The sequence below is a fragment of the Triturus cristatus genome, chromosome 11 (genome assembly GCF_964204655.1).
Source record: "Triturus cristatus chromosome 11, aTriCri1.1, whole genome shotgun sequence".
Lineage (NCBI taxonomy): Eukaryota > Metazoa > Chordata > Amphibia > Caudata > Salamandridae > Triturus > Triturus cristatus.
In genome coordinates, this window is record NC_140594.1 from 146,972,868 (window position 1) to 147,000,258 (window position 27,391).

At 42.1% G+C, this 27,391-nt stretch overlaps 1 protein-coding gene across 1 annotated transcript in view; it reads right to left on the reverse strand.

The window, feature by feature from the left end:
* The window catches only part of TCTN2 (tectonic family member 2), a 251,876-nt gene that overhangs the window by 127,090 nt on the left and 97,395 nt on the right, over positions 1-27,391 (reverse strand). The window contains exons 7-10 of the mRNA XM_085636293.1: positions 26,748-26,871; positions 22,289-22,421; positions 20,488-20,559; positions 17,900-18,031 (exon numbers count right to left, since the gene is read on the reverse strand). Coding sequence (XP_085492419.1) covers positions 17,900-18,031; positions 20,488-20,559; positions 22,289-22,421; positions 26,748-26,871 — 461 coding nt within the window. The remainder of the gene's footprint in view (positions 1-17,899; positions 18,032-20,487; positions 20,560-22,288; positions 22,422-26,747; positions 26,872-27,391) is intronic.

A 27,391-nucleotide genomic window follows, 5' to 3' on the forward strand; every position in this document is an offset into this window, starting at 1 on the left:
ATGATAAACAATCGACCTGACCCATTTGTGACCCTTAAGAGTAGATGGGAGGGAGAACTGGGGGACTTGGATGAAGCGGAGTGGCAGGCGGCGCTTTCCTCCCGTAAGGAGGTGGGCATATCGTCCAAATTACGGCTGGTCCAACTTAAAATTCTGCACCGCACGTATTACACCCGTACACTCTTATTTAAAATGAGGCGAGCGGACTCCCCACAATGTCTCAGGCAGTGTGGGCTGGAGGGAACTCTTTTTCACACTCTCTGGGAATGCCCAGTCATAGCGCTGTACTGGAAGGGGGTGCTGCGCACACTCTCCCAGGTGACCAAAGTCCCGACACTCCCGGAGCCGCGGAGGTGTCTCCTCAATATCTGGGAACAGACAGACCTTAAGAGAGTGACACAGCTCTGGGTGACACTGGGGCTCATGCTGGCGAAACGCAATATAGCCCAGCGATGGGGATCGGGGCAGTCACCTACCCTTGCTCAATGGATCCAGGACATGGACTCTGTAATGATTGTTGAAAAAACTGTATATGTGCATAGAGGCTACCCCAGAAAGTGGACCCAGGTGTGGGGTGGGTGGAATGTTTATAGAGGAAATATATGTGAACCCCCGCGCGATGCTTCAGACTCTGAACTCAGCGACCAAGAATAGCCAACCTATCGTTTGCTCATAGAATGAGATGGATACGATTGTATGATACAGATGGAGCGTCTATGTATATTAAATGTGCCCGTACAGATTTGTTGCACTGCCGATGGGCTCATTTCCTGCTGAACCTGATACCAATGTATGTTGCTTTTTGTTTGCAAAAACTCAATAAAAATATTTCCACAAAAAAAATAAAAATCCAAAAGAGAAACATTCTTAATTCCGAGGTAGGTCTCCTCAAAAGGAGCCCTCTGAAAGAAGGAATATCCTCAGGAATAGGGATACTTTAAGAAAACCTGACAGGTATCAGGATACTGATACACGTTCCTCTCGTACCTTTCAGATATCATCACAGACATAAGAAAGAAGAGGACGGTCAGATCACAAAGAAGAACGTGTGAAGTCCAAAGACGATCAACACGTTCAGAAAAATAAATCAAAACCTCAATTCACACAGTAGAAACTGTAGACACCAGGGTTAGTACTCCACAAAAGTTATATGAAATAACACTCCGAATGGAGGGAGACATACCAAAAAAAGTGAAAGCCCGGGAGAAACTTTCAAGGGGTTATGATATACTTCTAGCAGAACAGGACTGGCCACCAAAATTTGTCAGGGAGTGCCCACATGGCGAGGACATCATTATGCCAGCCTTCTCCAACCATATTCCAATTCACCTAAAATATACGATTTCCAGGAAATGGGCAGAAGCCCAGGCCCCAGCATTATGCAAAAATCATGTAGGATGGGATGAGGACTCGCCTCACCACAAAATACAGCTAAAAAAAAAAAAGTCAACCTACTGCACAAAGGCAGTACCCAATAAAGCAAGAAGCTAAAAAACAGGTCAGGGAGATCTTAGATCAACTAGAATACCTAGGGGCGATTGAAACATGCCCCTCCTCAATGAACAATTCTTTGTTTCCTGTATCCAAACCAGACAATACATTTCGTCTAGTTTTGGATTACAGACACTTGAACACTTGTTCCAAAACATTTGCAGTGCAAAATGCACATAGTACAGCATTAATGAATAATATTGTGCGTAAAAAATATAAAACCACATTGGACATTTCAAATGGTTTCTTTTGCCAAAACATAGCACCTGAAAGCAGGTACTTAAAAGCTTTCTCAATAATGAGGACCCTACGTCAATTTTGTAGACTCCCACAAGCGTTCAAAAACAGCCCGGGTTATTCTCAGCAAGGGTAACAGAGTTACTACAAATTTATGATAACGAGGCATGGTCATATGTCGATGACATCAATCTGACAGACGATGACCTAGATAGGCACTTGATCAAGGTGAATACCATTATACTGGGCTTCGCCTCTGAGGGCTATAAATTCAACTTTAAAAAATCCAGAATTGCCCATCTCAATGTCCATTTCCTAGGATATGAGCTTTCAAGTGAAGGCAAGAGCCTGGCAGCTAACATTTTAGAAAAGTGTGCGCTGCTCAAACCTCCAAAAACGCTGAAAAATTTACAATCCATCTTGGGTGTCTTACATTTTGGAAGAACTTACATTCTAAATTACGCAGAAAGGGTTAAACCTCTCTACGAATTAATCAAACCCGATTTTTCAACAAAACATTGGACACAGGAACACACAGACATCCTGCGTTCACTCCAAGCTAACATGTTAGCAACCAATCACTTACAAACACGCGTAAATAAACGCAATTTAGTGATCCAAATAATTTCGGGTCAATGCGGATTCACCTATTTAACATTTAATGAGGGTGAAAAAGAACCATTAGCATAGAAATCACATTTGTATACACAAGCAGAAATGCGCTTCACTTCAACAGAAAAGATACTGACAACAGTTCAAACCGCTGTAGCAAAAGAAAGAGCTCTAGCTCACGGGAAACGCATTATTGTCGTGACTCCAGTACCAGCCTAAGAGGCGGCTACAAAAGCGAGCATTCCAAATGCAAAAGCTTTACATCCTAGATGGATTCAATGGGTTAATTCTCTTGCTGCAACAGATGTTGAATATGTTTTTGATCCTTATTTAAAAACACAAGCGATCCTGCAAAATGAACATGAATGTCCTCTTCCCACTGAAATTCTGCCTCTTGATCAGTACGAATTTATCATTTATACTGACGGATCAGCACAACCCACTACAGGGAGTAAGCAAGCTTACAGTGCAGCGTGCCAAATCGTTAAAGGTTGCATGCGCGAAGGTAATTTCTGACCAATTGCCACTAAATCGCAATCTCTAGATTGTACATCTCAGCGAGTTGAAATACAAGCATTGAAACTGGCACTTGAGAATACAGATCGCGAATTCCCCACACTTATAGTGTGCGATTCCTTTTACTGTGTCCAGTCATATAATGAAAATTTACAGAATTGGCTTCAAAACGGATTCAAAGATGCAAAAGGTAGCACAATAAAGCATAAAACGCTTTGGGAACAAGTAGTTCAGTAACGAACTACCAAAAGCTCATGTGATACACACGCTGAATCATCAACGTGATGGCGTTCACGTTACAGGGAATTCATTGGCTGATGAAGCCGCAAAGGCGGCTTTACAAACGGCTTCCGTAGCTGCCATCACTCGTTCAAAAACGAAAATAGACAGTGAGATATTGTTGGCTGTCAATGCTTCAAGCAAAGACAGTGGTGCAGCGTTACCAAAGAAATTTCCACTCAAGTACTCTTATGCAATTGATGCGAACAACGTTCCTTTCGCTCGAATCCCTGGAGTGGGGGATAGGGTGATTCCAAACATGGAACGTAGAGCAGCTTTGATTTATGAAGCACATCTTGGGGAGGGTCTGTCACATCAGGGTATCTCAAACAATATTAACATTAAAAGAGATGTACTGGTGGCCTGGAATGAATACACTGAATCACATCTTCATCGATGACTGCAATAGACAGCGTGGTGCAGAACACCATCAGACACCAGACTACGAAGTAGCCTGCCCAGTACAGACACCATTGTTAGACAGCATTAGACTATCTACGCGCAGGCGTCCTTTATGACAAATGCAATCCCACAAACACTAAGTCAAGGTTCCTATGGATGTGGCATCAGCGCTCGGCTGACGCTCGAACTGTTATAAAATATTTGCAAGTCTTTATCGGCACATACGCAATTGGCACACTACAGTCTGACCAGGGCCCAGCGTTTAGCTCTCGGCTTACACAGAAGCCATGGCCAGTTTGGGCGTAGCATTGCGGTACTCCTCTCCTTTTCATCCGGAGGGAAATTCTGTTGTGGAAAGGAAAAAAACAGGACATAAAGCAGTCTATAACAGCTAGAGTATTAGGTTCGGGTGATGGGTGGGTAACACATCTTTATGGGTCCAACCCTCATTAAATAATTTGCCAAGAAGTTCTCCGGGGGGGTGGGGGGTGGGGGGGGTCTCTCCATATTAGGTCCTATTTGGGACGAGAATGTGGGTTCCTGATCTCGAATGTAAAGGCACAGTGGTGGAAAATAAACCCTTTGATTTCAAAGATCGTTTGGCTGTTTTACAGGATCTAAATGAACTAAGATCGAAATAAAGCAACTTGTTCCTGAAGCCAACCACCACTGGGGAAAAACCGGCAATCCCAGCAAGGCCTGTCTGGATCCTAAAAGTTAGGGATCTAGTCAGAGAGAAGATTGCGGACAAGAAGGAATTTGGACCTGCTTACAGACAACCAGTACCTGTCCTAGCCGTCCACGGAACAAGAACAGTACTGCTATCCCTTGCTGGAAAAAAGGAGAAAAGATTTGTGTCAATCAACCTCATTAAACCACACTATGTGGCCGATACTAAATAGTAGGCCTCGTGGACTCCGACCTAGTAGCAGATGCCCTCCTCTCGCTACTATCCAAGAGGTTCAGACTGAAAGACTCATAGCCATCGAGAATTCAGCAGTAAGAGATGAAGGACTAAGCAACAATGCTAAGGAACTCATCCCTCTTGAAACTGAAGTAACAGTTCGTCCAGATACACCGGTCTACACAAACGTAACACGTGATCAACTGGTTCCAGCGATTTCCACGAATCCTGATGCAATTCCAACAATTGACCTAACTGCTTCTGGCTACTTCATTAACTTTGATATGTTTTCTGAGGATCCAAGTGAGCCTGAAACGATGCCAGCTCTAAAAACTTTCAAATAACAAGTACAAGAATTTTTTCGTTTTCTGAAAGACACCTATCTGGATTCCCCATGGATTGAACTATGGGTTATTTCTGGAATATTTTTCTTTCTGCTTTGGCTAGCTTTGGTAATGACTCTTAGCGTGCTTATGAATGGCAGATATATTCGTTTGGACACTGAAAGTAAAAATGTGAACTTACATTTAAAACCACACCAATCTTCCCATCGTGAAGCAAGAGACTTGTCAGCAGTAAACATCACAGCCGTTCCTATACAGGATGGTATAGTTTGGGACAAAACCGATTTCGACATATTCGGCCCGACTGAACTTTTGAAGATTCCACATTTATTAAAAATTTCATTAAGTGACTTTATTACCTCCAGTACCTATTCTGATGATTGGGACTTTGAGACTGTTAATAACATGATGTCTGATCTAGAAAGGTCTGCTGCGTTCTCTAGCAATGAAAACTTAGAGGGTTCATCAGACTACGAACAGCTTTTTTGTTACAACCACTATGGTCATCATTTCTTGCATAGATCTGCAACACCTAGAAATGTATTTATGTTTAACCAATGGGGACATTGTCCTACACCACCAAAGGGTAGTTCAAAAACGTTTGCAAATAAGTTTCCATATTTTTCAGGGTACAATACATCTGATCCAGAAACATTTTTCTATAGAAATGTGAACACAACATGACAGAAAAATATGTTAACTAATATAAAACAGATTTATTCTGCAGCCTTTTTTGCCCAACTGTAACAGGAGGGGTAGTTGGCCCCCAAGGACCCTCAATAGCCAAGGGGACTTCATCCCCCTACTAGTAGTGTGCCAGGAGGCGCATTTGCAGTGTGGTGAAGAAAGGGGTTGTGGCCTCCTACGAAGTCTCAGCAATTCTGCTACGTGAGACTTATTTGTGGTGAAAGGAGGGGTATTTGGCCTCCAAGGGCTTCCTTGGGGGCCAACTACCCCTCCTGTTATCTCCAGAAAGTCCCACACAGTGGGACTGCTAAGAGGTCTTCGGAGGCCAGGCCCCCTTTCTTCACCACTCTGCAAACGTGGCTCATGGTGCACTTCTGGCTGGGGGATGAAGTCCACTTTACTCCTGAGGGACCTTGGGGGCCAAGAAGCCCTCCTGGTACCTCCTGTAAGTCCTACACAGCGGGATTCCTGAGAGCTGGTCGGAGACCCAGGCCACTTTCTCCACAACTATGCAAACGCGACTACTACTTAAAAAAACATAGAAATTCACTGAAAAAAAACAAAGGTTTCAGGGGAGTTATAGTTAAGAATTAGCATTTAAAAAACGTAGAAATTCACTGAAAAAGCCAAAGGTTACAGACACGTTATAGTTAGGCTCAGGTTTAATTCGTACACAACCAGAGAAATACAGCAGTTCTAGTCAGCTGAACTAACTAGAACTCGTGCCCCCCGCAATGCACTGCTTAGGACCTCACGTATTACTCATGACATGGTCGGTGACATCATCCACAGAATCTCTGATGCACCCACTCACACCCCATATAACCTTTCATACACCCACTCCAACTTCCACACTACCATTCTCAAACTCATTCACACACACATACCAGTACTTACACAGCCTCTCTCTAATTTTTAGAACTATACACACATCCACTCACTTACCCACACAGCCTCTCATACATCCAGTCACTCACTAATACAGCCACTGACATATACACTCATACACACACACTGAGTCAGTCAGCCATAGAGCTACTCACTCACCCATACAGTCAATCACACAGCCACTTATTCACCCATAGACTTACACTCACTCACCCATACAGTAACTCATATACTCCAACACTCACCTTTGCTGCCTTTCACATACGCAGTTACTCACCCATATACCTCTGACAAATCCACTCATTCAATCCTCTGCTGATGATATATGTGTCTTTATGAAAAAAAAATATTTGTAATATATGTATAGCTAAAATTTAATGGAAGAAGACATGGGCAAATAAGTGTCTAAATACAGTATTAGCATCAGCAGAGGATTGCGGTCGCGTGAGTTATAGTTGCCTGCACTAACTATAACGGGGGAATTTCAATGGTTTTTTATCAGTAAAATGTCCAGCTAACTATAACATGTGTGAAACCTATGGTTTTTTCACTGAATTTGCACATGGAGGACATATGATGCGCTTCGTTGTGAAAGGTAATATTTTTATTTTTATGGTGTTAATTATGCAATGCACAAATGGTGCCCTTCGGGCACCATTTGCACACGGGGTGGGGAGAGTATGTATAATTTTTTTTTTTTTTAAATAATTTTTAGCGTAGGGTAAGCGTAATCGGCGAAATTTTCAAAAAAATTAAAATTCAATTTTTGGCCTTGGGGGATCTTTGGGGACTCACCCGACATGGCTAGGTGCTTAGGAGCTGTCTAAACAGCCCCTTTACATGTTTTTGGCCTTTGTTTTTCAACCCCCTCTCAGAGTGCGAGAGAGAAAATGGCGGCCGCAACTTCCTGGTTTCGACCGATTCGAATGTTTACTAAGATCTAACAGCCAATCAGATTCGTGCTCACGCACGGCACCGTACGGTAAGCTTACCGTAAGCGCACCGTAAGCTGCCACAGATATATATATTGATTTAAATGCTATTTTCTCAGGAACTACCGAACAGATTTACACCAGACCTACAAAAGGCACTTCCTTGACCTGAGGACTACCTCTCTGCCAAATTTCAAGTAACTCTGTTCAGCCGTTCGGGCTGTAGCAGTGTCTAAAGGTCCTATGGAAAAATGCATGGGAAAAACGCGTTTTGGGACCCCCCTTTTTTCTCAGCCCCCCCTTGACGAATCCCCCCGAGACTTTCAGGGTAGGAGCGGAGCGTAGCGCCCCACCTATTTTGAAAATTTCGCGAGGATTCGTCGACCGGCGCCAAAGTTATTCCAAATAGAATGTTGCGGTTTTCCTATGGAAACAGGGTCCTAACTATAACTACCTACTGGCGACCGCCAGTAGGTAATATAAATAAATATATAAATGAATAAATATAATGCATTTAAAAAACAGTTACCTTGCCGCACCGGGTCCCGTGTCTCTGCTCTCCTGGTCAGACAGGCACAGGAAGTACAACCAAGCTCCCCTGACCAATCACAACGCTGCAATGCAGCGTTGATTGGTTTTGAGTGTCCTGGTCCGACGATCAACCAGGGAATGGGGGCCTGGGGTTGTTCTCCATGCAGGCTGTAATGCAGTCTGCATGGAGAATGGGGAAAGTGCGCATGAGCAGCCCGAAAGGGCCAACCACACAGTCATTGCGCACTTAGGAGTGGGCAAACCACTCCTCCCCTGCCCTGCTTCAAGAGCAGAGCAGCCCCGCCCACCGCCCGCCCACACAAAGGCAGGAAACATAAAATGCTAATAACTATGTTATTATCATTTTATGTTTCTTCTTCCTCGCACTGCTTAAAAGCAGTGGGGCGACGCTCCATCGCCATAGCAGAGAAGGCGCCCTGTATTTTTATACTTGTCATGAAGACTGGTAAGTCTGCCAGCTGACAGAATCTTGTCAGACTGTTGATATGTGGCACGAGATTAGTCCACGGCACTAACTGCGTAAAGTGGGCGCACGGTGCGCGCACGGAACGAACTGCGTTAAGTGGGCACGCACGCCACGAATGGCGTAAAGTAACTTAGCATTTAAAAAACCGTACAAATTCACTGAAAAAACCATAGGTTTCACACACATTATAGTTAGGAATTAGCATTTAAAAAACCTTGCAAATTCAGTGAAAAAACCATAGGTTTCACACATGTTATAGTTAGCTGGAAATTTTACTGATAAAAAACCAATGAAATTCCCCCGTTATAGTTAGTGCAGGCAACTATAACTCACGCGACCGCAATCTTCTGCTGATGCTAATACTGTATTTAGACACTTATTTGCCCATGTCTTCTTCCATTAAATTTTAGCTATACATATATTACAAATATTTTTTTTTCATAAAGACACATATGTCATCAGCAGAGGATTGCGGTCGCGTGAGTTATAGTTGCCTGCACTAACTATAACGGGGGAATTTCATTGTTTTTTTATCAGTAAAATTTCCAGCTAACTATAACATGTGTGAAACCTATGGTTTTTTCACTGAATATATATATATATATATATATATATATATATATATATATATATAGTCTACTGGCGGTCGCCAGTAGATAGTTATAGTTAGGACCAATTATACATAGGAAATCCGCAACATTCTATTCCCAATAAGTCTGGAGATGGTTGACGAATCTTCGCAAAATTTTCCAAACTTTTGGACAGCTCCGCTTCTACCCTGAAAGTTTTGTGGTGATTCGTCAAGCGGGGGCCGAGAAAAAAGGGGGGTCCCAAAACGCGTTTTCCCCATGTAATTTCCCATAGGATCTGTTGTCGCAGCTACAGCCCGAACCGCTGAACGGAATGACACCAAATTTGGCAAAGAGGTAGTCCTCAGTTCAGACTCGTGCCTTTTGCATAAATGGTGTGAATCTGTTCAGAAGTTCCTGAGAAAATTAGAGTTAAAAGTACATATATATCTATGGCATCGGAGGATCCGCGCACCCTATGCGCACCCTGAGCGCACCCTCCCCGAACCGAGCGCGCACCATCCCGATCACGTGCTGAATGCTAATTGGCTGTCGAGTGTCTGTCTACGTTCGAAACCAGGAACTGTTGGCGGCCATTTTCTGCCTCGGTAGAAGCGAGGCTGAAGAAGCAAGAGGATTAAGTGTGTAAAACATATAAAGGGGGCAGAGTGGAAATACTCTGACCCTCTAGAGGTGCTTAGGGGGTCCCAGAAGGACCCCCTGGGGCCCCTTTTTTTTTTAAACGGCGAAATGTGCGCAGGGTGCGCGCATCCTATCACGTTTGGTGCACGGATCCTCTTGCGTTGGGTGCGCGGATCCAAGGAAAAAAAATTTGAAAAAATACAAGAAATCATTGGTTGTATGACAACTTTCTACACTGAAAGGCAGGGCGTATATTTCTGTTTTTTAAATGCATGATTCTTATTGGTTAACAAAAACTGATTGTAAGGAACATTATATATGATAAGCTGATATGTTGATAAGTCAAGCACACTTGCTGTCTTGTTTAGCAACATTGTGTGCTGAACTTGTGACCTGTGTGCTCAGTACAGTGTTCCATGACCTGTTTCTATGGTAACAGGCAGAAGGCAGATCGGGGGAAGGGTTGAAATGTATTTCATTTGGAAAGGGTTGAAATGTTTAACCAATAGAAATGTGTGTTTGCTTTTGAATTTATGTGTGAAGGATTGTGATTTGATATTTACATGTATATGTGTGGAAAATGAAAGGGAAACTTTGCTATTCTTTGTTTTTGCTGAGAGGTGCACAGGGCAGAGATTCTGTATAAGAAAATCTGGTGTGTGACTGATATACTTCTGAATCTAAAAAACAACTTGAAAGGTGAGTTATTTAATTGTGCGGGGATGTATGTAGACTATTTTGATTTTAATCAGATTAATGTATTTCTCCTGCTAAAGTGTAGGGAGTACTTTTTTTCTCTACAATCTTATTGACAGTGTTTGTGCATTCTGTGATAAGCATTTGTGTTTTTCATGTGTTTGCAGACAGATAACTGTGCTGTTTTTATATTTTGGTAGAATTAGAAACCAGTCATTGTTTATGAATTTTTTAAATGAGTTATGTTTCTACACTAAAATGTAGTACTCCTTCTAGATGAAGAAATGTGTTTTGGTATAGTGCAAGGGATAGTGTTGCTTGTGTAGAATCACACAGTGAGTCTGTGTGCATTTGGGAACCACTGTGAGAGAAGCATTTGGTAACATCATGTATTTGCTGACAGATAACGGTTTTAAAACATGTCATGTTGTCAAGTTTTAGTAGCATTAGAAGCCAGTCTTTGCTTATGCATTGATAAAATAAGTCATGCTTTGACACCAATGTGCTGTACTTTAATATGTAGATTGTGTGTAGTCTCCTTACCCCTTGCACAGTAGTGAATGAGTTTTTGTAAGCTGCTATGGATAGTGTTGCTTGTCTAGAATCACACTGTGAGTCTGTGTGCATTTGGGAACCACTGTGAGAGAAGTATTTGGTAACATCGTGTATTTGCTGACAGATAACGGTTTTAAAACCTGTCTTGTTGTCAAGTTTTAGTAGCATTAGAAGGCAGTTTTTGCTTATGCTTTGATTAAATGAGTCAGGCTTTCACACAAAAGTGCAGTCCTGAAATATGTAGATTGTGTGCAGTTCCCTTATCACTTCCACTGTAGTGAATGAGTTTTGGTAAACTCCTAGGGATAGTGGTGCTTGTCTAGAATCACACTGAGTCTGTGTGCATTTGGGAACCACTGTGAGAGATGCATTTGGTAACATCGTGTATTTTCTGGCAGATAACTCTTTTAAAACCTGTTGTCAAGTTTTAGTAGCATTAGAAGCTATTCTTTGCTTATGCATTGATAAAATGAGTCAGGGTTTGACACTAAAGTGCAGTACCATGTACTATTCTCTTCACTGTGCCAGAACTGAAAATTTAAAAGTTTTACCCAGGCACTGTCCTAGCAGTAGTGTGATGATTTAGTAAGTTTCCATGTACTCATGTTGTGAACCATACATTACCACATAGACTGCTTTAAATGTCTATGCAGTATGCATGCAGTCTTCTAACATACTATACACTTGTCTTTCACACCTTCAATTCCCTAGTCAGTATCCATACAGTCCAGCAAACATCCTGTCACTCCCTTTGCACTCCTCTAGTGACCCATTCAGTACCAAGTACTAATCCATTAACTGTGTCAACAGCCAACCACTTATAAATTCACCCAGGCACCCTCCTTGCTGTACTCTAATCATTCAGTCAGTACCCAAGTACTCATGCAGTGAGCCAGGCTTTAGCACATAGACTGTTTCAAATGCCTATTCAATATGGATGCAGTCCTCTAATCACCTACACAGTTGTCTTTTACACCTTCAATTCCCCAATCAGTATTCATACACTTCTAGCAAACACCCTGTCACTCACCCAGTGCGTCTCCTTATCGGACTGTAATCATTCAGTCAGTTAGCATGTAGTCTTTTAGTGAGGTAGGCTTTAGGGCATGAACTGCTTCAAAAGTAGAATGCACTATGCATGTAGTGTTTTAACCATTGTCACACTTGTGGTTCAGGGCTATAGTTTCTTAGTCAGTTTTTATATAAAATGTGTTTGTACAGTAATGGAATAGTATACATTTGAAAGTTATTAATATACATGTATTTGTGATTCATTTTTAGAGATACTGGTTTTCAACGTAAAAATAGAGAAATCATGCCAGAAAAAAAAAGAAAAAGAAAAGAAACTCAGAAAGGCGCAGGAGCAGGAGTGTTTCTCATCCATTTGCACTCTTCTCGTGCAAGATTGTTCGGTTGAAGGGTCCTTAGGTGTTTCATCATACTTGCCGTGCCGTAAGAGTATTTCTTGTTAGGATCCCCTCGCGACAGAACTCTTTTGCAAATCTTGCACGTGACCAAGGTGGCATTGGTCTTTGTTTGCCCCTCGGGAAAAGTAAAAAATTTCCACACCACTGAAGAAAAACGTTGTGGGCGTGGTGCCTTCTCCAAAAATGTATCCTCAGATTCAGTGAATATTTTAAAGCGGCAACATTTACAGTTTTTGTAAGTTAAACTTATAACATTTAGATTAGCCCTAAGCATTTTATATATCTGTGATTTTTATCTTGTGGTATTTTAAGTGAAATTCAATATATTCTGAGAACAGCAAAAAAGGCAAACAAATTACTTTGTGGAAATTATGCTGTGTTGTAAAAAATGTATTATTACATGTTATAATTTTTTTTTCCTTTTCTTTCACAGATCCAAATTTTAAAATAAGCAATTTATATGAATTTAGATTGCAATGAAAATCTGAAAAAAATGTATACCATTTTTTATTCCTATTACTGTGAAGGTAAGTTTAACTAAGTCTCTATATGCAGAATGAGGAGGTCTGCAAGAAGCTACAAAGTTGAAACACGTTTCTAAAAACACTCTGTTTATACCTATGTAGTTTTGAAATCTGACCATAATCAGATATCATGTGACCTGCAAAAAAAGAGATTTGAGGGGTTCATAATATTTCCCATTGTACCTATTGAAGGACCACAATCATTTCAATCATTCTTCTTTGAACATCTTTGCAGACAAAACTCCGTGCTTACCTTCTATCATTCACAAGGAATTTTAAAACCGGAAATATGTCACTTTTTGTAACATAGTTATTGTGCAAGACACTCTTTCATATTTACAAAGAGAGGAAAAGGCACTCTGTGCACTTTTTATACTCCATGTAAATACAACCTCATTATGCACACCACTTTGTGTTGAAAGGGTGTTCTATAAGTGTTGTTGTGCATGATTGCACTGAATACTCATAGAACAAGACACATGTCTAGATTTATCAGAAATCATAAATCTCGATGTGTGTGTGAATACTGCACCATTCTAAAATTGGTGTAGGAAAGCACAACAAGGAGAATTGTTTTCATTTCTCCACATTTTTATATCTTCAATGCATGCTACAATGCTCAGCATACATTGAAAGAGAAAAATGCCTTTACTGATTGTTTTTGTGCAGGAAGGTGTGTCTTCCTGCACAACAACAAACAGCACATGACACAGATATCCTTGCACTATGGTGCAAGGGTGCCTGTGACACCACATGGCTGCAGTTTAAGCAGCCGTGCAGAGAGAAGCATAGATTTGCAACATATTTATGTACATATGTTGCATCCCTGTGCTTTGGAAGTACTACAGCACACTGCAGTTAAAGAGGTTACTGTGTGATGCTGCAGCACTTCCTCATAGTTCTGCACTTATACATTCACCATATGCTACTAATGCATTCATTAAGTCAATTACATACTACACATACATTCATCTAAACTTTCACACACTAACTAAGAAATGTAGCTCTCTTTTTTAAACCAGGAAAGTTAGTTCTTACAATAACTTTTTTTTTTTGGGGGTTTTTCCAAAAAAATTTGTCATTTTTTGGGGGGGGGGGGGGGGGGGGGTGGGGGGAACAAATCAGGAGGAACCAAACAATGAACTTCAGGGAACAATAAAAAAAAAAAATAGCAAATGTGACTTTCTTGCCGGCGGCAGCTCAGATCGATCGACTGCTCACCGTAGCACAAAGTCGCATTGCACTTAGTGCAGAGCACTTTTAAATAATGAAATTGAGGACGGATGTCCAAGTTTTGGGCTGATGGATGCACTCTTGAAGTGCTCGGCTGCGATGAGGTGGAAGGCCCAGGAGCAGGAGTGTTTCTCATCCGTTTACACTCTTCTCGTGCAAGATTGTTTGGATGAAGGGTCCTTAGGTGCTTCATTATACTAGCCGTGCCGCACGAGTATTTCTTGTTAGGATCCCCTCGCAACAGCACTCTTTTGCAAATCTTGCATGTGACCAAGGTGGCATTGGTCTTATTCTGCCCCTCAGGAAAAATGAAAAATGTCCACGCCACTGAAGAAAAACGTTCTTTGCGTGGTGCCTCCTCCAAAAATTCATCCTAAGATGTATGAGGAGATGCAGGTGATGCCTGCTGCCCTGAAGCCATTTTTAGTTGAAAAAAGTTAGAGCCAAGTGTAAACTTAGTCTAAAAAATCTTCTTCTCTACAAAGAGATGCTCCTCCAAAGAAGGTCACAGAAGAATGATTGAATTGGGTGGGGTCTTTCAATAGTTAGAACAGGAAGTGTAATGAACCAATCAAATCTCTTTTTTTGCAGGTCACATGGGATCCGCGCACCCTGAGCTTACGCATCACGCATCCAGCGCGCATCCGCGAAATTGAATTAAAAAAAAAATATAGGATTACATGTAAAAATATATTACTTTTAAGACTAGTTTAGAGTTTGTCTTCAATTAGTATTCACATGAAATACATATATATGTTTTTTTAAATGTTAAATATTTCGTGGGATCCACGCACCTACCGCGTCAAAGACGCAGATGACGCATTGCGGAAGCGCGTAAACGTCGCGTTACATACATCAAACATGTCGCGTATAGGCTGGGAGTCGCATTGTGATCGCACATCAAACACATACCCAACGCATACCATGCGCGGATGCTAACGCGTAGGGATCGAGAACGGTGCGCATAGGGTGCGCGGATCCAAAAACATGGAAAAAATAAAATAAAGTTTTGAACATATACTTAAAAAAATATTTGGAAAAATATAAAAAAATATGTTTGAAAATCCCAATAAAAACAAATAATATTTTTTACGTTTTTAAAAGAATTAATTAAAAAAATTAATTTAAAAAATGGTGATAAAAAAGAATTTCAAAAAAACATAATTAATGTAATTGACACACTGAATTTGATAAATATAGAAATCCAATGAAAATCATTAAACAAGATATCTTTAGAGATAAGTTATAGATAGGAATTAGCATTTAAAAAACCTTTGAAATTCACTGAAAAAAACATAGGTTTCATACACGTTATAGTTAGGAATTGGCATTTAAAAAAACCTTTGAAATTCACTGAAAAAAAACAAAGGTTTCAGGGGCGTTATAGTTAGCTGGACATTTCCCTCGTACAAAACCCTAGAAATTCCCCTGTTATAGTTAGTTCAGCTAACTATAACTCGCGCCCCCGCAATACCCTGCCATAAGTTGGCAGGGTATGCTCAGACGTGAGTCCCTTGCTCACTTTGCCACTGGATTCAAGCAAGCCTGGCTGAAGACGGCTGAAATGCCAGAAACCGGTCCTAGGATGCTTGTTTCCTGTCCAGGGAAGGCATGGCTTGGCAGTCCGGGCTGGACTGTTCCCATGAGGCACAGGGTCAGACTGATTTGCATATGGCCATGTCTGAACTGGGGTGGCAGAGTGGGCTAAAGAACGGTGATGGATCAAAACCAGATCTGTTGACTGGGTGTGAGTGTTTGATTGGTTCTGATGCTCCGTCCATCACCACCCCCTTTTGTACCGCTTTGTTCGTCATAAGTTGGCAGGGTATGCTCAGACGTGAGTCCCTTGCTCACTTTGCCACTGGATTCAAGCAAGCCTGGCTGAAGACGGCTGAAATGCCAGAAACCGGTCCTAGGAAGCTTGTTTCCTGTCCAGGGAAGGCATGGCTTGGCAGTTCGGGCTGGACTGTTCCCATGAGGCACAGGGTCAGACTGATTTGCATATGGCCATGTCTGAACTGGGGTGGCAGAGTGGGCTAAAGAACGGTGATGGATCAAACCCAGATCTGTTGACTGGGTGTGAGTGTTTGATTGGTTCTGATGCTCCGTCCATCACCACCCCCTTTTGTACCGCTTTGTTCGCCATAAGTTGGCAGGGTATGCTCAGACGTGAGTCCCTTGCTCACTTTGCCACTGGATTCAAGCAAGCCTGGCTGAAGACGGCTGAAATGCTAGAAACCGGTCCTAGGAAGCTTGTTTCCTGTCCAGGGAAGGCATGGCTTGGCAGTTCGGGCTGGACTGTTCCCATGAGGCACAGGGTCAGACTGATTTGCATATGGCCATGTCTGAACTGGGGTGGCAGAGTGGGCTAAAGAACGGTGATGGATCAAACCCAGATCTGTTGACTGGGTGTGAGTGTTTGATTGGTTCTGATGCTCCGTCCATCACCACCCCCTTTTGTACCGCTCAGAATCCATAAGAGCAGTTTTCTTTTGAGGGCTAAATCGAAGAACACAATCTTTGAGGGTGTGGGGGGGGCGGTTTAGATTAAAGACGTCTCCTCCTGCAACTGCCATAAGGTCAAGAGCCCCTTTTAATTAAAGGCATTTTAAGGCACAGTAGTAATAATAATAAAGTTTTACTATATTAAAGGTAGATAACTGAGCAGAGCTCTGGGAGACTCCCTGCACACAAAATGTGGTAAAAAACCTGAGGGACTCAGCCTCTGTCGGGAGTGTTCTAGAGGGTGCTGTCCCCTGATTGGTTATAGTCTAAGTTTAGTCCTTTTTTTAATAAAGGACAAGGATAGTCTATTAAACTGACTTTGCCATTGCTATTATAGCGTAGGATAGGGATACATACTGATTTATTATGGTACCGTGGGACTCCCACTTTGACGACGGGGAAGATTCAAGCATGTGAATCTATGAAAGATCCAAAACTGGATAACAGTAAATTCCTGTGTAGATAATAAAGTATTTTATCACTACTTATTCACCCTTAAAGAGAAATTCTTGTTTGCAAGGAAACTAAAACGTATGTATTTACATTTTTTTTTTTTTTTTTTTAACAACTGTCCGATACCTGCCTGCTTTTTTCAGTCTGATTAAGGGCTTAAACAAAATAGTCACTTGGGATAGATTGAGCATTGATCGGTTAAGAGGGGAGAGCGGTTTAAGACTGCTGATTAGCATGTATGATTTTAACTGACATTCCTGTCATTAATGCCATGTATTAGTTTATTATGTATGGTTCTAGGAGGAATAATTCCATAGTGGTCATATGAATACAGCAACACTTCGTCACACTTTTGAAAATAAGGAGGGCACATTTGGCCTAAATAAATGAACAAATAGTATAAGTAGGCACCTATATTTTCCTATTTGCTTATCATTTCTTCAAGAAAATTGGTTTGGAAGATACAGTGTAACCGATGCCTTATCACTTCAGCAGTAAAAAGGATGAAGTTGTCCACTGCTCATTGCTCAAGGCATGAAGGGACCAAAACAGGCTTTGTGCAAGTAGCCAGGATCTTAGTCTTAGTTAGTCGTCTGAACTTGCCGGACTCCCTGTGATAATGTTGCAATTGATGGCAACAAATGCATGAAAGTATGGGAAACATGGTTCCTATATTAGAAACGTGATGGGTTTGTGTAATGCAAGGCAGATCAGCAATGGAAGAGAGTTCATAAGAAATGTACTACCCACCAAATTCAGATCCAAGATAAGAAAATATTGAACTCAACACAGGTCTAGGCCTCAAAACAAACCCATTTCTCATAAACTGGAGGATGAAAATATTAGTCGCGGTTCAGAGAAAGCGGGTCCAAATCTAGCAAATACAAATTTCCTCAGTAAAGACTAACCAGGTCCATGACATAATTTATAAATGTGTATTTGTTGCACCACATGCAAATGAATTGTTTGCAAAAAAAGAAATTACCACTTTCATTCAAGCAGATATTAATCAAGCTGACTGCCACTGTTATAGCCTTTATTTCATTCCTCTCCCACACATATGTGTAATTGGCCTCCACCGTCACATTTACACATGAATTTGTGAGTGCACCACCTCCTGCAAAGACAGAAATTCTTTCTTTTAGTATATTACTTAAAGGTGTATAACTAGTGTTCAAAACAATGCATTCCAGAATTCTTACAAAGAACAAAGATGCAGGGTAAAAATTAGACCATATCACAAGTATTATTTCACTACTAAACAATTTACATCTGTACAACATTGTGATCGCATTTAAAAAAAAATGTTTTCGAACATGGTGATCTTCAAACTAAGCTCACAACTAAAGTGAGCTTCCTCAAAGATTGCCAGCCCTCGTACTTTTCAGAGTATTACCTTTACATATGTTAAACAACTAACTGAATACTAAATCAAATGAAAAGAAACAACAGAGGAAATTACACCAAAACCTGACTTTCCCAATCGAGCACTTTAAAAATATATATATTATATATTTTTAAAGTGCTCGATTGGGAAAGTCAGGTTTTGGTGTAATCTCCTCTTTGTTATTAACTTTCATTTGATTAATATTCACAAATGTAAACGTAATTATACACATATATATATATATATATATATACACACACACACATATATATATACATATATATATATTGTACTTGCTGAATTCCAAGTTAATTTATTAACTTGGAATTTATTATCGGGCATCATGATGTTCACGATTTGCACAATGTTTAAGTGTATATTATCTGGATCACACTGTTCAGCTCCTTTTTGAATATGCATGACAACTTATTTGCAAAAAAGCAAACTGAAACATAAATGTAATGGAACTTGAAAGGCAAACTCTTCAGGTCCAGTACAATTTAATGTCCCCATGGCAAAAATATTTTTATTTGTGCGGGTCGGGGAGGGGCTAAAAGGGAATTAGAGGAGGAGGAATTCAAAGAGAAAGCATGACGACATGAAAGTGTCCCCCTTTCAGGGAGCCAACAGTTCAGATTATTTATTTTGTGTATAAAACTCACTCGTCCATGTCTTTGTGTCTAGTAATCACCAGGGGTGGCTCCTCCACTATGGTGGAGGAGCGTCACCCCACTAGTGAAATGCCAGCACACAAAAGAAAATGACAATAAACCTATTTTATTGTCATTTTATTTTTCACTTCTAGTCTGTAGTTGCAAGTCTGAGACAGGGCGGGGCCATGGCTGCTCGGCAGCAGGGGGTGGGGGGAGTGGTAGTAGGCACCGAATGTGCACATGTCGGTTTGGCCGGCTAGGCACAGCCCACCCAATCAACATGCACCGGATATCATCAGTGCTCAGGGCAGAGCCTTCCACCCCCAAGGAGCGTAAAACTGTCCTGCTCTGCCCAATCCCAGCGCCTCTCTCATGCTGGAAATAATTGCATGAGAGAAGCGCTGGGATTGCACAGGGAGTCTCGGAGAATTGTGGTGCCAAAAGGGGCGAGGCACAGCGATGGAGCATAAGAGCGCGGGCGGGCGAAGGAGAAGAAGAATGCGGGCCGGCAGCGAAAGGTAAGTGTTTAAACTTTTTGGGGGGGGATGATACTCATTATCCTAGATTTGGGAAGGCGGCCAGGTTTTCATAGGAGGAGGAATAGTGGACAATAGGAGGATGCAACAGGTGTGAGTGGGATGTGGATCTGCTTTGGTACGAGGGAGTTTTAAGGGAATTTATGTAAAGTGGGTTTCTACACTTTGTTGTAAGACAAACTTTAATAAAGAATGTTTGAAACCTAAACATGATGGCATGTTGGGTGATTAGTATGCTTTAGAAATGTTAGTTAAGAATACTTCTGCCAAATGGGGTGAGACACAGAGATATCCTGGTTATTTTCACACCTTGTTCAACTCTACAGAACGAGCACACTTTAGTCTAGAGGATCAGAATTTGTTGATGGAAGCTACTTTAAGTGAAGCAGATAAGGTTTTTGTATCAACATGCAGAATAGTTAACAGAGTACTTGCTTGAAATCCTTGCTTTGGAATTACTCCTTTCCACAGGGCAGCTCTACAGTGTGATAGTTGCACTAGAGGGCTCAGTTTCAAATATTCATGACTGCAGAAAGTTTAATGGGCAGGTTTAATGGAGCAGACAACTTGAGCTCATGCTGGGGTTTGCAGGCCGGTCTACAGGTTGGACGTATACCAGAGAAGGTCCAGGTATTCATGAGTGCGCATTAGCAATAATTAAGAGCAGTCTGGTGGGCTTATAGATGAGAAAAAACTTCTCTAGGGATGCTGTGTTTAGTGAAGATGGCTTTGAAGGCACACACTAACAGTTTGACAGTACACAAAAGCTTCAAGGAGTTTAGTACAAGCCACCTCCGGGAGCCATTTCTCTAAAGGTATCAGCAGCAAGGCTGCAACTTCCTATTTTCTATTGCAATTGGTTTTGGGAGTGAGTATTTCTTGTTCGGAAGTTAAGAAAGATTGTTCCAATTGTACATAAAAACCCTTAATTCACTGCACGAACAGAAGTGTTTCATGATTTTCGTTTGCAGTTCATGCACTAAAATATAGAGGGTACCTGCATCTGTCAACGTGATGAAATCGCTGGGATCAACTAGTCGTAAATTAGTCACTGTTAATGTCAAAACACCTAGAGAAAGAGCACAAGAAAAGAATGAACAGATAAACCACTAGTTTAGTTTAATAAACCTATTAATAGAGCCCTGTGTTACTGGTACCATGATAAACACTACTAATGAATCCTGATGAACAAGAGAGTACGAGTGTGAATGCACTCCATTCTAGAGCATGGGTACTCAGATGGACATTAGAAGTTACCTCACCTCACCCCTATACCGTAATAACTGGAACCACCTCTCATTTTCAGTCTTTGTGTTACTTGCCAAAGGCCAGATTTAATTTTAAAAGTTGACAAAGAGGTGGCAAACGTTAATAATGTAATTAACAGGTAAGTTTGAGCATCACAAATATGGTACACAATGTAACTCAGGCTAGGGAACAGAATAATTTTTTATGCACACTTTGCTAATTAATGCAAGTTTATAGGTGTGCTTGTTGGTCAATATAACGTGACACTATTGTAGCACAGACTCTGGTCAAACAACCATCTATATGGTTCACTAAAAGAGGGGGAGGGGGTCCTGTGATTTGGGAAACTGTAGAAGTCTGAACAAGAAGCTTTACAAACTGAACAAGCAATTAAGTATTTAAGATCAATTGACCAATGCTACTCTGTAGGCAAAAACTGCAAGAGGGATGTGAAGGATGTGGCCAAATCTTTAGGCAGAATTAGACACCAAAGAGGGATCGTCTAGATGGCTCTTTTTTCCTATTTGAAAATAAATAACCCCCTAAACTAGCTGCCACTTTCCAAACAGTATCTACTTTTTAATATGCTAAACCCCTTATGGATGATGGGTAGGGCTCTCTAATTAGACAAGATTGTTTCTGCTTAAATTCCTGTTTACATTGATGGGTGCACATTAGATCTGAAAGACACTCCCTCTCCCTATCCCAGAAACTCCAGGCTCCAAAGAAAAGAATGACACTGTAAGGCCACTCACAAGCAGCAATATATTCTAATTTACCATTGCATACAGAAAACTATTGCCCTTTTCAGGACTCAAAACACCAGTGAGTGTCTCAGACTAAAGAGTCATTGTGAGAGCCCCTTTCCTTGATTATTGTGGGTTTTTTTTTAAACTATGAAAATATGCTCAGGGACTGGTGAGTTCAGTCATTCTTTGTGTCAAACTGCCAGACTTCCTTCGTCATTTGTCCCAAGTCAGTGTCACCATGTCACTGGCGTCCCTATCTCCCACACTAGTTCTTGGACATCCCCAGGTCAGTGTCTTGCAACCATGGGGTCAGTGCTTTCCCATCCCAGTGTGTGTACTTTCCAGTCTCTGCATCTCTCATGTAGGCATCCTCCTTCTTCTATTTCTCCTTTGCAATGGATATTTTCTATCCCTTACATGATATAATAAAAGTTATCCCAACATCATACCTATATGCAAGTTACAATGTGTCGTATGCAGCTCCTACTATGCTCTCTGTGTCTAAATCGTTACTTTAGAGAGGACATTTCTGTAAAGGGTTGCTTTCGAAGGATGACTTCAGAAGAGATCACATTTATGTTCCAAAGTGCAGTTCAAGGCTAAATAGTTAGACTAGTGCATGAAACTAATTTGATGCTCTAAAACCCCTGACCTTTTGCTTATTAGTGTCCAAAACAAATGTCCTTGGGCAGAAGACAGATTATTCACATGCGTAATTAATACAATCGTGCCAGCAGGGCTTATCAAAATACACATGAACCCCATTTTACAGATTATCTTTGAAATGCACGCGCCACGTACCTCCACTACCAGAATTAATGGTCGATGCAGTGATGGCTGCAATATTTTCATATGTTAGTGGACGAACACACCTGATATCAAAGTTCTGAAGGTATGCCACTGGAGCGTTGTTGATGCAATGTTCACCAATTGGCTGGAATAAAAAGCAAAAGAAGTCAGTTCAGTGTGATAAACATTTGATTGCCTAAAGCATGTTTAACAGTCCTACATTGTTGTACTGGCATACCCTCCCGGCCTATTTAAGTTGCTGAATTTGTATACTGTATGGGGACTGAAGGGTGGCAACGAAAGCATGTGCTGGTGTGATTTGCGATCAATGCTTTTGAGTTTAAATTATAAAGCTTCAACAGAAATTTTTCTTTCGTAAATTCTGCCATTCCTGGAGTTTTCAATTTCTTGCCGCATAACTTATATGGAATTACGGTGTGCATAGCTGCATGCGTTTCTTTACATGCTTTCTTTAAAAAATAAATATACATCAAGAAGAAAAAAACATAACTGCTAAACTTGTAACACTCATCAAGACTCATGAGCAAACATGCACAGAAAGGTCCTCCAAGGTTGTTTTCCCAAATCATTGCACTGTTGAAAATACAAGACAGAGTGTTCCCTTGGGTCAGAGGACAAACACTATGTTCCAAGTCCTGTGCATTTTACCAGAAACATTAAGCTCACAGCTTCAAAAGCAAACAAAATACTGAAACTCAATTTCTAATTAAGTAATGCAGACAAGGGTTGAAATAACTCCAACAAAGTCTCACGAAACCAGAGGACGGTACATCGATAGCACCTTTTTTAGGTCTCGCTTATGCAGTGCGCATGCACTGCACAGGAGTCCTTTAGCCGTCGTGTAGCTCTTTTTACAAAGCACATACTCGTGCTTGTGGCGGCATACGGCTTGCGGGGGTGCGCAGCCACGCGCCACAAGCACGAGTATGTGCTTTGAAAAAGAGCACGCCTACTCCTCGTGTATCGTTTGCGGTTGGTCTTCGATCTTCATGGGTCTTTGAGCCAATCGCACAGCAGTTCATGCTTACTTCTCGTGAGCCGGCAGGATCTTTTGGTTTCTCATTGGCTGCGCCCAGCTCTGACTTGATGCGATACTTACACGGTCTCACCGTGCATGGACCTAGTGGTCTCTCATTGGTTGTCTTCACTCTCACTGCTGTAGCAGTTACGAATCACGCATGCCCCTCGTGCACAGTGTCCCAGCTCTCTGACTTCAGCATGTAAACAGCAAAACTTGGAACAGACGGAAAGTTCTATGACTACAAGAACAATTATTGCGCTACCCAGCCTGTTAAAACTGGTTTATTGAAGTAAATCTGTTGATACTTAAGGGGAAACTATTTTCGACCTATTTCTCAAGGTATGAGCTTTCAGGACATACACAAACTACTCACCCAAATATAGTAATAGGCTGTCTAAGTTATCATGAATAATCACAAAAGGAACCCCTCTGAGCGCCAATAAAGAGACAGACAGACACACACACCCCACCCCTTACACACATACGCGTATTCTATGTGGCCCAGGTGCTACCTGTTCAAATAATTCACTTCTAGTAAAACAGCACATACTACATTCTAAATTCAGTCACAGACAGAATACCCAAGGCAGTAGCTTGCCTGAATATAATAAATCAACCATAATCGGAATTAAACCTGAATGCAATAGGAAAGTCAGTTTCCGTTTATTAACAGTTAGGTGTCATGCATAAAAAAGCCATACAAACAGTTCATATACACAGATAATTCACATCATAAAAAAGTATGCTTTTGAGGTAAGAAAACATTTGTTTGGGTACTAGTATACAAATAAACTTTACCTGCCCACATACAAGCATTTAAAAACAAGCATTGGCATAGCCAATAGGTCTCGCCTTTGGGACCTTATAAGTGTTTAGCCATGCAACGGTTGATGTTGTTGCACCACGGATATTGTGCTGCATAACTAAATACTTATAAGGTCCCATAAGCGAGACCTATTGGCTATGCCAATGCTTCTTATAATCTCTCTTTGGGAGGTGATCGATTAAGTGGTTTAACCACCATAATGCTAGGATTGCCAATTCAGTTGGCTTAAATTTCTTTTACTATTTTATTTACCTTTCGGAGTTGATGTAGTGGGAACTAGTTCCAAGAATCAAGGAGGCTATTTTTGTGAACATTATTATAGAAAAGCAACACAAACATGAGGTACACATTGCACAAAAAGCATAGCGCAAGGTCTTGCCTGTGTGTTGATCAGTTGACACCTAATTACAGAAACAAGGATGTACAGCTGGTATTACCGTATTATGTATATTTACATATTTTTACAATATGAAGGACAGATTTAAAGTGATTTGCTAAGTAGCACATAAGTCTAAGCCAGGTTGTAAGATTCAGCAATACAGCTGGAAGGCGGCTACATCCCTGGAATAGTTAATGAAGCTCGCTTGAGTTCTTACAAGTCATACCTGGAGCTTTAATTCCTTTCCAGTGGACACTTAGGTGCCGATTCCGATCCTGGAAAAAATTTTCCCCGTACGAATCGTATCTGGATTTTTTTCCGTACGAATCGTACAAGTACCGTACAAACTGGCAAGTACGATTCGCATGGGAAAAAGTCCATACGAATCGCATTGGGAAAATTCCCCCACACGTCCTCGGGTCGGAAAAAGTGTCCGACACATCCCCGGACGATTCATCGTACGAATCGGAAAAATGAAGTCCGACCGCGCAAGTACGATCATTCCGGTCCTTTCGATTTCACAACCGTATGGAAGAAACACCGTCCGGACCGAACTCCCATAGCAACCATGAAGACATGTGCCCGCATACGCGCCGAACCCCCCCCAGCCCCCGCATGTACGCGCCGAACCCCCCCAGCCCCCGCATGTACGCGCCGAACCACCCCCAGCCCCCGCATGTACGCGCCAAACCCCCCCCAGCCCCTGCATGTACGCGCCGAACCCCCCCAGCCCCCGCATGTACGCGCCGAACCCCCCCCGTGTATGTACACCAGTGTACGTACGCACCGTACCCCCACCCGTGTATGTACACCAGTGTACGTACGCACCGTACCCCCACCCGTGTATGTACACCAGTGTAGGTACGGACCGTAGCCCCACCCGTGTATGTACGGCGTGAACCCCCAGCGCCGTACATACACGGGTGGGGGTACGGTGCATACGTACACAGGTGTACATACACGGGTGGGGGTACGGTGCGTACGTACACTGGTGTACATACACGGGTGGGGGTACGGTGCATACGTACACGGGTGTACATACATGGGTGGGGGGTACGGTGCGTACGTACACTGGTGTACATACACGGGTGGGGGTACGGTGCATACGTACACGGGTGTACATACATGGGTGGGGGTACGGTCCATACCTACACGGGTGTACATACACGGGGGGGTTCGGCGCGTACATGCGGGGGCTGTGGGGGGTTCGGCGCGTACATGCGGGGGCTGGGGGGGTTCGGCGCGTACATGCCGGGGCGGGGGGGGGTTCGGCGCGTACATGCCGGGGCTGGGGGGGGGGGTTCGGCGCGTACATGCGGGGGCTGGGGGGGGTCCGGCGCGTACATGCGGGGGCTGGGGGGGGTCCGGCGCATACATGCGGGGGCTGGGGGGGGTTCGGCGCGTACATGCGGGGGCTGGGGGGGGGTACAGCACGTACCGGGCCCCCTATTCCGCTGGCAACGCGGCGTACTTAGCTTTTCCGGCACTTTTTGGGTGCCGGAAAAATATTGCCGTCCGGACTGCTGTCGGTTCGAATCGTACTTCCTGGTTCGTGAAACGCAGCCGGAATGCATCCCGACGTCACGTCGGCGCTTTCCCGGATCACATTTGTATGGATATTTTCGTCAATCGGTGTTTTTTACGGTTCGTACGGAAATGGTGTTTCCGTGCGAATCGTACTTGCATGTTTGTAATTTTTTTTCCCCGGGTACGAGTCGGATGGAGAAAACCCTCCGACCGACGGTTCGTACCCGGTTTTTCCAGGATCGGAATCGGCACCTTAGCTGGGTATCTTAGCCTCTCAGTGATCTCCCAGACTTCCAAAGACAGCATCAAGATCTTGCTGTCGATAAAGCTGGCAAGTGTGGTACAACATCAACACACCCTACAAAGAGTGCATAGCTGCAACTATGCTTCAAGAGTACCTTTATTTCCATACACAATTTTGAGAACCAAACCACATGTTTCCTGTCCATCTTAAAGGAAACCATATAACATTTCTGTAAGAGCGTGCAAGAACAGACTACGAAAGACCGCAAGTCAAGCTACTGTAACAACAAGCTTTGAATGGCCAAAGGATGGACGTTTGTTAAAGATCAGCTGGAGCAAGATACATAGGTCGTATTCAGAAAGAAATAAAGTTCTCCAAACAAGAAGGAAACCGTGTTACCAGCAACAAATAATATGACTCGCATATAAAGTATTATTTAGAAGAAACAATCACCTGTGGAATGGTAAAATACTCATTGGTGCCGGTTAAAATTGGGTCTCCTTGTCTATAACCACCAGTGGATCCTTGTGTGTTCGCTTGGAAAGGAGCCTTAAACGTGGAAAATTGTGAAGGAGAACTGCAAACAGAGATACAATACAAGTAATTGTAAAAAAATATAAAGCACATACCAATATGTAATCACTTCCAGCAGCAATACTGCTCAAGCAGAATCAATAAAAGAACAGGAAACGTAACAGCAGGCTATAAAAAGTGCGTACAAACATTGACACTGTGCAGTATAAAGAAAACAGTTCCAACACAAAAACCAAACTTAAAGAAAGCATCTCTAATACTTAAAAAACGTGTTACATTTGGTTTCAGAACATCGCAACATATATTCCTGATGAAGCTTTGCCATGGCACAAACCAGAAGATATACAGTCTAGGCAGAAAAAAACTACCTAAAGAGTGGGTGAGAAGTGCAGTGCTGGCATAAGAGTAGTTCACAAGATTTGTATACAGCAAAGCAGTCACATTCATTCTTACAGTCAGGGAATAGAGGCTTATGTCAAGGTTCAATTAACTTCCCTCTCAATGGTTTAACTTAAGCCAAATATATCAAATGAAGGCCAAGCTAAGGAGACAGAACACTACCA